General features: G+C 41.7%; 1 protein-coding gene across 1 annotated transcript in view; it reads right to left on the reverse strand.

Annotated features, from left to right (window-relative positions):
- Positions 1–799: 799 nt before the first annotated feature.
- Positions 800–15876, reverse strand: part of LOC109901920 (aromatic-L-amino-acid decarboxylase-like) — a 34568-nt gene continuing 19491 nt past the window's right edge. Inside the window, exons 7-14 of the mRNA XM_031786904.1 lie at positions 11284–11350; positions 11018–11112; positions 9820–9887; positions 8547–8623; positions 6652–6671; positions 6413–6511; positions 3969–4070; positions 800–3644 (exon numbers count right to left, since the gene is read on the reverse strand). Of these exons, the coding sequence (XP_031642764.1) occupies positions 3444–3644; positions 3969–4070; positions 6413–6511; positions 6652–6671; positions 8547–8623; positions 9820–9887; positions 11018–11112; positions 11284–11350 (729 nt within the window). The 3' untranslated portion in view covers positions 800–3443. The remainder of the gene's footprint in view (positions 3645–3968; positions 4071–6412; positions 6512–6651; positions 6672–8546; positions 8624–9819; positions 9888–11017; positions 11113–11283; positions 11351–15876) is intronic.

Consider the following 15876-nt stretch of genomic DNA (forward strand, 5'->3'; position numbering starts at 1 on the left):
CAGAGCTGCTTTTCAATACAGACCAGATCTGGTTGTTGGGCTCCCCTGGTGGGCCTGTTTGGAACCTGGGTGTACATCCCAAATTACACCCATTCCCTATTTAGTGCAATACTATGTAGGGAATATGGTGCCAATACGGATGCAGAATTTGTATGTTAGGCTTTTTAGCTGAAGGTTTTACCAAAGATTATTATAACTAAACCAAGATAGACCACCGCCTGTCCTTTTCAATGGTAACAAATTAGTCATAGTGGGCCGAACAAGTAAGGAGGTAGGCAGAGCCGAGCACGAGCTAGTGAGATCCTATTGGCGCGTTCTCACATGTATCTGCATATTTCCGGATTGTCTCCTCTGAAGTGCGCTTGTGCAATAACTCAATTCCACCTTTGCATTCCTTCTAAACAATTTAGTCCACTCTGTTCACAACACATTCTAGTTTTGGGAACTATGTGCAGAATGTCGCCCAAAATTCATCTCGTTCCATCTTCTCCCACAACCGGCCAGTGGGCTTCCTCTCACTATTGTATTCCGTAGTGAGTGGAAACGCCAAGCAGATGCTTCACATTTATACATCCGGTGAATTACCGGTCTCATTGTTCTATCTGTGGTTTTACTGCTCCAACCGTCGCTGGACTAGGACAATGCTGCCATCTAGTGGTTTACCAGGGCGTCGCACCAATATTGTATTTGCAATGGTGTGATAGTACTCATTTAGTTTAAATAGGCTAATCATACATAATCATTTGTGGGTACCAATGGACCTTTCCAATCCAATGTGAAAGTATGACATACTCAAATATACATCACAAACACATTTATTTTGTTGTGTAAAGAGGACAGTACAATGATGCCACGAGGCAGATAAGTAGCAGGAAGCTACAAAGCCACTCAAAGCATATAAAAGAATACAGCTATGCTTAAGGTTTACCTCCTTCAAAAAACATAGGATTGCACTACCACCTTATCGCCAGGTAAGAGATGATCAAGTTAACAATACAATTTCCCCCCAGTGTGAGACTGAAGCAGTCAGCCCACTGCTGGTTATATCAAGTAAACACAGACACAGAAGAGACAAAAAGACACCACTACACATATTCTACACACACACACCCCTCCATCCCTCATTCAAAAGGCACACTTGACTTGTGAATCAAACCAGGGACAGAGATATTTTATCTATTTATCTATTTTATCTCTTGATTACTTAGTTAATTTATTTTGAGTGACTCCATGACATGCTGGGAATCGCAGCTTAAAGGTCTAATCTAATTCAACTGGTTTGTTTATCCAACAGCACAACAGAAACATCATATGATGTGCATACAGTAGAGTACACATTTGAAACACATTCATATTACCTTCTTAAGGAGAGACCCTCTCAAGTCAATTCCTCCTTGGCTCACTGCTACTGCTGAGGGCATTAAGTGAAGCTAGGTACATATTGTTTTTGTGTCTCTTCAAATCAACTGAGACATTAACTGCTGTCTGTATATTTTATTCATGCAGGGCAAAAGCTTACAGGAAGTGTTTTAACTGATGCTCCCATAAGAGCTCTTATTTGTCTCATCATGTGTCTCATGGGTTATTATGATGTTCAGGACAAAACTGCTTATGAAACAGGTTTGGGGTCAATTCCTTTTCTATTCAGTCGATTAGAAAGTTAAACATTTTTGCTCAATGTTTCTCTGAGAACATTTTGGAATTAGAATTTTAGTTTACTTTCAGAATTGACTGAATTGAAATGGGAATGGCCACAACTCTGATATAAGCTACCCGTTTATCTGGTATAAGATACCTGTGTCTCTTGTATAAGATACCTGTGTCTCTTGTATAAGATACCTGTGTCTCTTGTATAAGATACCTGTGTCTCTTGTATAAGATACCTGTGTCTCTTGTATAAGATACCTGTGTCTCTAGTATAAGATACCTGTGTCTCTTGTATAAGATACCTGTGTCTCTTGTATAAGATACCTGTGTCTCTTGTATAAGATACCTGTGTCTCTTGTATAAGATACCTGTGTCTCTTGTATAAGATACCTGTGTCTCTGGTATAAGATACCTGTGTCTCTGGTATAAGATACCTGTGTCTCTGGTATAAGATATCTGTTTTTCTGGTATAAGATAACCGTTTCTCTCTTTGGCAAAATCTCAACATGCTGTTAATTTTTTTTGGCTTCATGAAAACAGTGAACAGCTCAAACCTTGTGGGATACGAACTGTGTCTATCTCTACTTACTGTATAATGGTGCCAAACCATAATGTTTTCTGACTCTTAAATGTTTTGAATTGTGAACATGTATAATGTGCAATCTTGTTTTAGGGACCTACACTATCCCAATGTTTTAATCAATATGCCCCTAAGGGGATAAATAATGTTGTACTGAATTGAATACCTCTACTAATCACTCCACTAGAGCAGGTAAACACAGCTGAGTGACCAGAGCCTGGATAAACCTCAGGCAGGATAAAGCCCCACATACTAAGTCATTGCCTGTATTTTTAGCATGCTGGCCTTTCTCTAAAGTGATTTGGATGAACAGTTGGTTGAGAAGGGACAGGGCAGGGTAGGTGAGGGTGGAGAGGGGTTGTAGGAGCAGGTGGGGCATACACAGAGCCCTGAGGGGGGTGGTGCCCGTCTCTAGCCTGGCCTCTCTCATTTAGCATACTGGTGTGGAGTCAGAGCAGAACTCAGTCAGTCTGGTTTTACATAGAACACATGCTTGAGTATTGTCAGTAAACCCTACACTACAGTAACCTATCAGGCAAAACCTTAACATCTGGATATGATTTGCTTCACTCACATACGCACCTTTAATTTAGTCACACTCACCAACACAAATTCACAGATTCACATACAACCACACATATAAATACACACATGGGATGAGACAGCAAAGAGAAAGGGCTGCAGTTACAGTATGCTGATGATGTAAACACAGTGAGATCACAGGAGGTTGGTGCCACCTCAATTAGGGAGGATGGGCTCGTGGTAATGACTGGAGCGGCATCGGTAGAATGGTATCAAACACATGGTTTGATGCCATTCCATTCGCTCCGTTTCAGCCATTATTATGAGCCGTCCTCCCTTCAGCAGCCTCCATTGAGTGAGATCCAGGCCTGTATTCATATAGCATCTCAGAGTAGGAGTGCTGAACTAGGATCACTTTAGCCTTTTACTTCACAAGAAATAAGATAACATGGACACTCCTACTCTGAGACACTTTTTGAATACCAGCCATGGTCAGGTGGGGTTAGGGCCCTTATTCATCAAGCATCTCAGAGTAGGAGTGCTGATCTAAGATCCGCTTCTAGGATCAATTTTGTCTTTTATATTTTAATGAATGGACAAGGGGGGACCTGATCCTAGACCTGCACTCTTACTCTAAAATACTTGATACTTACAGCTCCTGGTCCAACCCAGCCTGTCTAGTCAATGTGGATGGTCAGTGGGGCAGCTCCTGCATGACCTCTTCGGCCAGCTGTGTGATGAGTCGCCAGGCCTCGCGGATGTGACGTGACTCGGTGGTGCGGGCGCAGACGGCGAAGCGCAGCACAAACTGACCAGACAGCTGGCACGGCACCAGGTGGATCTTCCTGCCATTGTTGATCCTCTTCAGCAAGGTCTCGTTCACCTCGTTGGAGCCCTTTTAGGAGGAAAGGTAAGATAGTTTGCCTCCCAAATAGCACCCTATTCCCTATATAGTGCACCCTATTACCTATATATCCCATTGGGCTCTGGTAAAAAAAGTAGTGCAGTATATAGGGAATAGTGTGCCATTTAGGATGTAACAATAGTCAAATACTTTAAAAAAATGTAAATAAATGTATGCCGGCAATGTGAACTAAAACTATACTATACCATAGACCTAACGATAAATAATTTTAGTCTATTCCAGTCCAAAGATAGTTTATGAATGTTTGATGATCATGTCCTGAACTAACATTCACAGTTGGCTGAAATGTCTTACCTTTAGTCTAAAGCAGACCAGCCCCAAGACGACGTCTGCACTGATCTCAAAGCGCTGGTCAGCGCGAACCAGGCTCTCAAACTCTTTGGCCAACTCCACATGCTGTGAAGGCAGAGAGACAGTCATTCATTCATACTCAGACAGCCTTCCACTGAAGTCTGAGGTGGTGCTGATGGAAATGCGTTACGGTGAACTTCTTGATATGGACACTAGGTGGCAGCCTAGTAACTTATTATTATTATTATTTTTCCTATAGGGTGGTGTCCTTACAGCAGCTAGCTAGCTGGCTGTTGTAATATACCTTCAGCAAATGCTGAAACCATACATTGTCTTTCATGTTCATTTACCCTGGAGAAAGGCTCCATTCTCAATCAAAGGGTTAATGTGATGACAACTGTTAGACATGTGAAAATACTAGAACAACATTAAAGCACATAGCCCTATCCATACAACTCACTGAATCGAGCAGAAAATGCATTGTTGTTTAGTATGCCCATGGAACCAGATATATTTCAGTCTTAGTACGGAAAAGCACAAGCTCTTTGACAATGAATCTAGTCATAGAAAGGTCAGTATTAGCCCAAAGGCTGGCAGATGGTGACTGTCCAAAGATGATATACAGTATCCAGCCGGCTATATATTTGTATCCCCGTGGACCGGTTAGTACATAAAACAATCTCCATTCAGGCTGCAAAGGCATCAATTTCCATTTTAACTTGATTTAGTGGCAACAAAATGGTGGCTAATGCTACTTCCTGACATTGCGTACAGTGTTCAGACCAATGGTAAACAACAGTAGGCTGCAACCTGATTGGCTGAACGCGATTCACAACATCCGGGAATTGCAATTAGCCACTAGCATGGTGGTGGGAAATGGTGTTTCATAAAGTAAGTATGCTTATATCCCCCGTTTTTTTATGCCTTCTCAACATTATATCAAGTTAAGAAGCAAATCGATGCCTTTGCAGCCTGAATGGAGAATGTTTTATGTACGAACCAGTCCACAGGGGATATGAATGTATAGCCGGTTGCATAGATTCCCTTTGGATGATAAAATGAAACAACTCAATATCGCCTTCTGCCGGCCTTTGGGCTATGTCAGTATGTACTTTAATGTTTGTACAAAGACGCCCGGAAATCTGAAGAAAATAACCATGAAATAGTCCAACCTTCCTTGGAGGGAAACCTCCAAGCTAAATACCATGTCCTATTTCAGCTCACCCTGTTCAAACTCTTATTCACCACAGGATCAAACATGTCATTCATTCACTAATCTGTGTGTGGCATTGAATGCTTAATGAGAACCGAAACGTGCATCATTGCATGTAATCACAATTGCACAGTAGTACATCATGATGTACAGTATTTGTAACCAAAGTCTGAGTGAGAACAGCCAGGACAGGGCTATTAGTAATAACTCCAATGCCAACTCAGTCATTAATGAGGCCAAAACTCCGGTCCTAACTGTGATTATTAGCTGACCACTCCACTTCCTCATTCCCAGCCAGTAGGTCACCACCACTATGAGGTTTAATGGTCCGTGTGTGTCCACTATAATTACTCTACTGTTTGTATGTCTATTCAGAAACTGCATGCTGCTGTACCAAGAGGACAGCAAAAGCCCCATACAGAGACATTTCTATGTAATCTGACCTACAGTAGTCAATGGTCAACTTGTTGAATAGCACTGTTTTGTAAAAAGACAACTGTAGCCTACATATGATTGATTACAAACATGCTTTACTGGAGTTGTTCTATCTAATATAGACAGTAGATTAATTTTATTTTTTATTTTTTATTTCACCTTTATTTAACCAGGTAGGCTAGTTGAGAACAAGTTCTCATTTGCAACTGCGACCTGGCCAAGATAAAGCATAGCAGTGTGAGCAGACAACAAAGAGTTACACATGGAGTAAACAATTAACAAGTCAATAACACAGTAGAAAACAAAGGGGGGTCTATATACAATGTGTGCAAAAGGCATGAGGAGGTAGGCAAATAATTACAATTTTGCAGATTAACACTGGAGTGATAAATGATCAGATGGTCATGTATAGGTAGAGATATTGGTGTGCAGAAGAGCAGAAAAGTAAATAAATAAAAACAGTATGGGGATGAGGTAGGTGAAAAGGGTGGGATATTTACCAATAGACTATGTACAGCTGCAGCGATCGGTTAGCTGCTCAGATAGCTGATGTTTGAAGTTGGTGAGGGAGATAAGTCTCCAACTTCAGCGATTTTTGCAATTCGTTCCAGTCACAGGCAGCAGAGTACTGGAGAGTACACTGCAGTATGCCTCAGTGTATGGCTGGAGGCCTTATGTGTTGCTGCTGCTGCTGTTGGTTCATTTACCGATAGAACTAGATAGACACAGACCAGGCTGATTTGATTGACAGACAGAGGAAGGGAAGGGAACCAAAGCTGTTTCTCTGCTTTGCTGTTACCTTACGGATGTAGTCCTGAAGGCCTTTGAGCCCATACATCCGGAACACAAACCACATCTTGAGAGAGCGGAACCTTCGGCCCAGTGGAATCTGCCAGTGCTGTGGGGTAGTGTGAGGCAGAGGGGGATAAGTGGGTTAGGGTTAGTGGAGCAAACAGAATGAACTCCTCTGATATGACATCCGGCGTCACGCTTACACATAGACAGAATATAATGATAATCGATAACCATTCAGCTTACCCTGTAATCTGTGACCAGCCCTGTAAATAAACAGATGAGTAATTATACTATTAGCAATTCACAGCCAGTCTATACCATAGTTATTAGCATATTATGGAATGTTGTTACCATCGCTGAGCTTTATACCAAATCATTATAGCCTCTCTCTCTCTCTCTCTCTCTCTCTCTCTCTCTCTCTCTCTCTCTCTCTCTCTCTCTCTCTCTCTCTCTCTCTCTCTCTCTCTCTCTCTCTCTCTCTCTCTCTCTCTCTCTCTCTCTCTCTCTCTCTCTCTCTCTCTCTCTCTCTCTCTCTCTCTCTCTCTCTCTCCTCCCTCCCTCCCTCCCTCCCTCCCTCCCTCCCTCCCTCCCTCCCTCCCTCCCTCTCTCCCTCTCTCCCTCTCTCTCTCTCTCTCTCCCTCCCTCCCTCCCTCCCTCCCCTCCCTCCCTCCCTCCCTCCCTCCCTCTCTCTCTCTCTCCCTCCCTCTCTCTCTCTCTCGTGTTCTCTCTCTCTCCCTCTCGTGTGTTCTCTCTCTCTCTCTCTCCCTCCTCCCTCCCTCCCTCCCTCTCTCTCTCTCTCTCTCTCTCCCTCCCTCTCTCTCTCTCTCGTGTTCTCTCTCTCTCCCTCTCGTGTGTTCTCTCTCTCTCTCTCTCCCTCCCTCCCTCTCGTGTGTGTTCTCTCTCTCTCTCTCTCTCTCTCTCTCTCTCTCTCTCTCTCTCTCTCTCTCTCTCTCTCTCTCTCTCTCTCTCTCTCTCTCTCTCTCTCTCTCTCTCTCTCTCTCTCTCTCTCTCTCTCTCTCTCTCTCTCTCTCTCTCTCTCTCTCTCTCTCTCTCTCTCTCTCTCTCTCTCTCAAATTAAATTCAAGGGCTTTATTGGCATGGAAAACAGATTTTAACATTGCCAGATCAAGTCTCTCTCTCTCGCTCTCTCTCTCATTGCCTCCACATACAGTAGAAAAGCCCTGTTGCAGTGGCAATAACCTGTAATTTCATTGAGCTGGAGCTGGGGGAGCAGTGGCCTTACTGTGAGCAGCCTCCCTCTGTGAGGAGAGGTTGGCCAGTCTTTTGTCTTTCTGTCAGTCCAATTAAGGAGGAGGCTTCAGGCACAGCTGCAGCCTGCCAGAGGCAGACTCTTGTGCTGTGTAACTGCGTCCCAAATGGCATTGTATTCCCTACATAGTGCACTACTTTGACCAGGGCCCATAGAGTCCAAAATCTAAGGAATAGGGTTCCAATTGGGACACAGACTACATCTGCATCTAAGATGGGTGACACTCTGTCACTGGCTAACACTGGCAGGCAGCGATGCAACAGGACCATTAGTGGACTATTACAGTGCAAATGTTTTGTTGGGAGGACGTGAGGGACATCGGTAATTGAATTGGATTGTTTTAGAGTGACATATTGTGTAAGGCGTGTTATTAGGAGAGCGTTTGGACGCTTTATTGTATTAGCTCTAACACAAGCACACACAAACATACAGTGCAACTACAGTACATGAACACATGCACACACACACACGTTTGCACACACACACACTCGAGCATATGCACACACGTTTCCACACGTACACACACACACACTTCCTAGCCATATAAAACATGGGGCTATGGTGGTGAGTATTAGTTCATCCACCTTGGGTTTATTAGCAAGCCTAAAGCCAGCAGGATTGTGAGGTGAGTAAGCCGACAGACCCTCAGATCCATGATGCGATGTACTGGGCTCTCACACTAACACCATTCACATCCCATTACATTACAGGGACTCCAGACATCATCTGCACTTGATCAAATTAAACCACTATACTGTAAATAGGCTGATGAGACTATTGCTAGATTTACCAAATTTAAACCTAATAGATTGGGAATAACACAAAAAGTGATGTCAATACAGACTATTGTCAGTGTAAAAATATCTACCTGACTCTTGATGATCATGTTTCAGGTATAGAGGATCCATCTTGAAGGCCCCAATGAGATCAGATCTTTTCCTCACCCTATGGACAGACACTGAAACACTTAAACTCTGTTACCCTATGAGAGCTCCCACAGAAAACAGAAGGGAAGGCTAAAGGGCAAGGCTTTTTAAGAAAAGCACAGAAAACGGCTCCCCCACATACAGAAGGTGTTCAGTGCTACATTAAGTCTTACAAAAGACACACATCACTGAAGTAATTTACCATCTCTATTTTATTGACGTATATTCTCTTTTTGTTAACTTATATTGAACAATAAAGTTGTATTGTATTGTAAAGTGACAATGGTCTAATGGAACACCCTACAGTGGATGACACTGCAACTTGTGCTCTAGATTTGGTCTCTGAGAATGAGTTGAAAGAATTCTGTTTTCACAATCAGTTGAGCATGAAATAAGGAAGTAAGATTATAAAGTGAGACCAGGGTCTCTCAGTTACACATTCACCTGACGTATTGTTACAAACTGTTATAAACCAATAATACCACACTACTATTCATAAACTGAGATGCTACAAGTCATTTTACCTTTGTTCCAGTTATTCAAATACACTATAGCGTCATAAAAAAAGAAGCAGACAGCTATTTCTGAGCAGACTATACAAGTCTCTCCTTACATAAGTCATTTCCTTTGTGAACTGACTTTGTTAACTGACTTTGTTAACTGACAACTCACCGGGGATGGAGGAGGGCATTGAGCGTTCTATCAACAAGAAATGTTGGGGTTGTTTGTGGGGTGATGAGAGAGAGGGCAGATGGGATGCCTATTCCCACCCACTCTGTTTAAAGAATGCTTTAGGTGTCTAGATAGGTGACTTTGTTATGACGGCCCATTGTAGAGTAGTGTAGTCAATAGCCACAATAGCAACAGTGTAACTAAGGATGGGGAGAATAGTACAGCCTTAGATTTGAGGTTATAGACACGTATACAGTTGCACAGTGTCGTGCTGAGCTCACAAGGCAGTTTAGATATGAATCAATATTAAAAACCATGTTGAAGCTGCTCCCCTCTCCCCATAGAACAGAAAAGATGAAAGAAATGTTGGGAATATATATATCTATATTATACAAATAAAGATTTTACTTAAGGAAGTTGTATGTTTTTATTTAAATGACCAGCAGGGAATCTTACAGACTGTCTCCCCGGTCAGATAAAACAACCTGTTCAATAATAAAACAGTTTCTAGAAAGGCTGACTGTCAATCACTTGATAACTTACCACATTGTAGAGCAGTCAAAGTTGACCAACAGCCATTTGTGTGGGTTGAAATTGAATGAGTCTGCAAACTGAAAGAGATAAAAGAGTCGGCCATTCAAATCAGCTGATTTCGATGCAAATGTACAGGTCACCCTCATAATACACAAGCCATTTTTTCCCATTTCACTTTAGGAAAACAGTACTTATAATATATTTGACTTGTCAAAGCCCCTTGTTGCCATCACTAGGTTTGCACTGACTGCAGCTGCTGTACCAACACAACAGATAACATATTTCACTAGGATGGCTCCAAATATATGGCGTACGCAGCATATCTAACACCTAGGCAACCTTTATTTGAAATGCTAAATAGAGCATCTTGCACAATAACTCTATTGTCACCACCTTGATTCCTCAAAGAGAGAAATCTCCAGTCTCATCTATTTGCTCTCTATCTCTGCTTTTCTAATATCCTTCCCATCTGCCTTCACAGACGCAATAAAAGCAGACAGCAATAGGAGACAATATCAATCAGAGGGGCTCGTGCCCAGTTGTTACCATGCTGACAGATGCAGGAGCCTGCCTATCACTCATATCCTAGCAACCAGCCTCAGCTGCAGAGGGAGCCGGTGTGCCTGGCTGCCTGTCATTCAGGTGTGTGTGTGTGTGTGTGTGTGTGTGTGTGTGTGTGTGTGTGTGTGTGTGTGTGTGTGTGTGTGTGTGTGTGTGTGTGTGTGTGCGCGCCCGCCTCCTCTACAACATCCCTGCCCCCCCACCCCCAACCCCAACATTGTTTGAACTTGTGTCGCTAATAAACAGTGATATTTCTTGGACGAGGAGAGCAGCAGGGTTTTATCTAAAGGTCTGATGATGCCTAAGGAAATTACTTTAGCCTTATCTATGCTCTCAGTGTGTCTCTCCACTCGGCTTCGCTCGGCTGGAGAGACGCATGCTGTTCAAAAGGCCAACGGATGCTCTTCTAATTTCCTACCAATTTTTGGGCATATTACTCATTCTAGCACACTTCCCTCTTGACAGTCAAATTAAGTGATTATCAAACACAAATTATAATGGGTGTAAATACAAGTATGTTCACTGACAATTTAACTGGAAGTGTGTGTGTGTGTGTGTGTGTGTGTGTGTGTGTGTGTGTGTGTGTGTGTGTGTGTGTGTGTGTGTGTGTGTGTGTGTGTGTGTGTATTTGTGGCTGGTTTCTAACCTCAATGCCGTTCAACAGGGGTCTGAATTCAGGACAAATAAAGGAACTCCCAGCATATGCAGCATCAATGTGCATCCAGATTTTCTCTGCATTACCTGAGACAAAAATACAAATGTGTAGAACCAGTAGTACAGAAACATACAGAGCTGGTCCTGAGACATGGCTGTAGAGTAGATTCCTATGTCTTTATAAGTCTACAACCACATGTCAGTGCTAATAGACAGCCTTTAGGAGTATGTTAATAATGCTTTGAGAATCATACTTACATATGGGCCCAAGTTCAGTAATGTGATCAAATGCACATGAGGGAGTGGTCCCAAGAGTAGCACAGAACTAAATGAAAGAACAAAAATCAACAACTCATAAAGTAACATCTTCATGACAACAATGAGTGAGGTGTACTGTATTATGATGGTCTAACAAAGGGGTCTAGCATAACTGAAAATATGCCATAATACATGAACGATATGATAATCATACCTGTAATTTCCTCCTCTAAAGACAGCCATAGAAAGAGATTTGTCCATTCAGATAAACACTGTGATTAGGACATATTTGTCCATTGGGAGACAGACTCGGCCAGTATAGTAATCATTTACAGATACTGATCTCCTGGCGTTTATCATGGGTTAACAAGATCCAGTTTCATTTGGTTTGGCAGAGGAGGCGATTACAATTAACAGTTCATGCTATTTAGGCCTCAGGGCATGGTACACACAAACATTAGTGGACGGGGAGAGGAAGATGAACGGTGAATTACATCTTTCTCCCAACTGTTGCCACTGTAAGTCTATGTGTGGGTTCTAGGGCTAGACTGTTGTTTCAATACGCATGTTCTTTCTGGAAATATACAGGACATTACATTATATTCATAAGAGTGTGTTTGTGGACTGTATTGGACTATTGGTTATTTCTGATTGACTATTGACTATTGTCTTTACAGTTGATTGTGGCATTTTTTTTATAATAAGGGGGAAATGAATGTATCCATTCTAAGTGGCAATCTGCCGCCTCAAAGCTTGTCCATGTAAATGGACATGTGTTCTGTTCTTACATAGAAGGGGATGAGTGTGTTCTGTTCTTACATACATTGCCTTGCAAAACAATTCACCCCCTTGGCATTTTTCCTATTTTGTAGCATTGAAACCTGTAATTTAAATGGATGTTTTATTTGGTTTTCATGCACATACACAAAATAGTCCAATTTGAAAATAAAAATAAAAACTTGTTTCCAAAAATTCTAAAAAAATTCTAAACGGTAAAGTGGTGTGTTCATATGTATTCACCCCCCTTTGCTATGAAGCCCCTAAATAAGATCTGGTGCAACCAATTACCTTCAGAAGTCACATAATTAGTTAAATAAAGTCCACCTGTGTGCAATCTAAGTGTCACATGATCTGTCACATGATCTCAGTATATATACACACCTGTTCTGAAAGGCACCAGAGTCTAAGCAAGGGGCACCACCAAGCAAAACAGCACTATGAAGACCAAGAAGCTCTCCAAACAAGTCAGGGACAAGCTTGCGGAGAAGTACAGATCAGGGTTGGGTTACGAAAAAGAATATCTGAAACTTTGAACATCCCACAGAGCACCATTATGTTTTTCCATCGGCAAGGACTGGGAAACTGGTCAGAATTGAAGGAATGATGGATGGCGCTAAATACAGGGAAATTCTTGAGGGAAACCTGTTTCAGTCTTCCAGAGATTTGAGACTGGTACGGAGGTTCACCTTCCAGCAGGATAATGACCCTAAGCATACTGCTAAAGCAACACTCAAGTGGTTTAATGGGAAACATTTAAATGTCTTGGAATGGCCCAGACCTCAATCCAATTGAGAACCTGTGGTATGACTTAAAGATTGCTGTACACCAGTGGAACCCATCCAACTTGAAGGAGCTGGAGCAGTTTTGCCTTGAAGAATGGGCAAAACTCCCAGTGGCTAGATGTGCCAAGCTTATAGAGACATATCCCAAGAGTCTTGCAGCTATAATTGCTGCAAAAGGTGGCTCTACAAAGTATTGACTTTGTGGGGGTGAATAGTTATGCACGCTCAAGTTGTTTTCGTCTTATTTCTTGTTTGTTTCACAATAAAAAAAAATTGCATCTTCAAAGTGGTAGGCATGTTGTGTAAATCAAAATGATATACAAACCCCCTAAAAATATATTTTAAGACCACTTTTTTAAATTTTCACCTAAATGACATACCCAAATCTAACTGCCTGTAGCTCAGACCCTGAAGCAAGGATATGCATATTATTGGTACCATTTGAAAGGAAACACTTTTAAGTTTGTTGAAATGTGAATTGAATGTAGGAGAATATAACACAATAGATCTGGTAGAAGAAAATACAAAGAAAAAAAACAATATTTTTCTACCACCATCTTTGAAATGCAAGAGAAAGGTCATAGTTCTAGCCATCACTCTGGTTGTAATTCCGATGGTGTCCACAAGATGGCAGCAGTGTATGTGCAAAATTTCAGACGGATACCTTGAAGCGAACTACATGACATTTAGTGTGAAGTCCCCAGGTACATTTGGGAAAATCATGAAGGAGACATTCACATTCATATTCCATTTTTCAGCAAGAATATCGCCAAATATGTATATTTGGACTTTGATTTAGCTTTTGAAGTATTAGTATCCATATTATAAGTTCAACATTTGCAAAACAACCAGTTTTCATAACTTCATAACTCTGAATATCCTTATAATTTCTGTCCAAAATGAAAAGGCAGGGCTGTCGTACAAGGTTAGTAGCTACATTTTACAACATATACATGGATACTCCCATAAAGCCCAGCTCATTGGCTATCGATCTAGCTTTGTTTGACCCTGATTGGTGCTTATTTGACAAAGATACAGTCGTTCAAGTGATGGCCGCCCACATCAGCGGCGTGCCATGAAGGCATCGCTCTCTGACCAAATATGGTGTCCTATAGGATATACTACACCCCTAATGAAATAGTGAAGTCTTGTTACCTTCTAGGATCTCTGCGGAATAGATACAAACGTGATTTGACTCGTTGAAACAACGTTTAGGGTGAGATTTTCACAAATTCCTTTCTTTGCAAATTGAACGAGTGGAAATACAAAATCGATCGCGCATGCTATATGGACCTTTTTAGAATATGAAAAGGGATTTTATCTAACAAAACAACACTTCATGTTATCTCTGGGACCATTTGGATGATACATTCTGAAATCTTGCTCTGATTTTAAGTACACATTTCACTTTCAGAGATGAATTTATCAATCCTATTGCGGTGAAAAATATGTTTTGTTGTTAGGAGCACTCCTCAAACAATAGCATGGTATTTTTTCACAGTAATGGCTACTGTAAATTGGACAGTGCCGTTATATTAACAAGAATTTAAGCTTTCAGCCGATATAAGACATTTGTTGTTTCTCTACAATCTGCGATCTTGACATCACGCGCTGCATGATTTACAACTGTCCCATTGACGGGAACGCTGATTGAGTTTGAGCTTAAATTTATTTTATTTTTACATGGACAGTGCACATTAATCAACCTTTCAGTAAAAGTGCCGGTTTTAGCCAGCCGGCTATTTTTCAACCGCAGTCCCTGGGCAGGTTATTAAAAACAATTACAATATAGACAATCATTGAGCAGTGAGCACACAGAGCAACATAGGACAAGCAAGACGTAGCATACAGACAGAGCAACATAGGACAAAAAGCCGCAAGACAAAATTCATAAAAGCAACAAAGTGTTTCCACACCTCACAAGCTACAGACAACAGACAACCTGGAAAGCGGCAATACACAGCTAGGGATTATGTTCACAAATCTGATTGACCTTTAGCCATGTCTTCATGCATTTTGTGAAAGTGTGATATGTGGTGCAGTTATGTGTGTCTGATGGCAGTGTATTCCAGACATGGGAAGCTCTCACAGAGAAAGCGGATTTACTAAAGGTGCTTTTCCTTAAGGGAACAATACAGTCACCTCTCATGGCAGACCTTGTGGATCTGCTGCCATATGTTTGGGTTTTCTGTTTAACAAAAATACTGAGTGGAGGGGGAGCCAGGCCATTTAGGATCTTGAATACAAGACATGCGTCGGTGTATTGCACAAGATTTTCCCAACTCAGGAGCTCATGCTTTCTGAGGATGTAACAGTGATGATGGCTATTGGGCTTCCTATCAAGCACTTTGAGAGCCTGTTTGTAGACAGACTGAATATGTTTTAATGTTGTACAGCAAGCTTGGGCCCTACTAGTCAAGCAGTATGTTAAGTGGGGGAGTATCATAGATTTGAAGTACAATTTTGCTACCTCTGTAGTCAAACAATTTTGTATAAATCGGAAATGAGCTAGGTGGAATTTGGTTATTTGAATTACCTTTTTCACATGCTTTTTAATAGAGAGGTTGGAATCAAGTATGATGCCAAGGTACTTAAAATTAGATACCACCTGGAGCTTCTCCCCTGACACATAGACATCTGGCTCAGTAGCATCTGTTGCCCTCTTTGTGAAGAACATGCAAACAGTTTTTTTCACATTGAGATGCAAACACGAGTCACTGAGCCACTTTGTAACCTGGACCATTACAGTAGTGAGTTCTTGTGCAGCTTGTTGTTTGCTCTTTGTTGTTTGCTCCTTTGAACTTCAGACCCAGTACAGACAGAAGGCAGATCATTAATGTACAGGCTGAACAGGAGGGGCCCCAGTATTGACCCTTGGGGCACGCCCACATCATAGCCAAGAGTGGGCGACAGCTCATTGCTCCCTCTGACACACTGAGTTCTGCCTTCAAGGTATGATTTCATCCATCTCAAGGATCCTTAAGAAGTTTTAAATTTAAGGCAGCAAAATAGGAAATATGCCAAGGGGGTG

The sequence above is a fragment of the Oncorhynchus kisutch genome, linkage group LG13 (genome assembly GCF_002021735.2).
Source record: "Oncorhynchus kisutch isolate 150728-3 linkage group LG13, Okis_V2, whole genome shotgun sequence".
NCBI classification, from domain to species: Eukaryota; Metazoa; Chordata; class Actinopteri; order Salmoniformes; family Salmonidae; genus Oncorhynchus; species Oncorhynchus kisutch.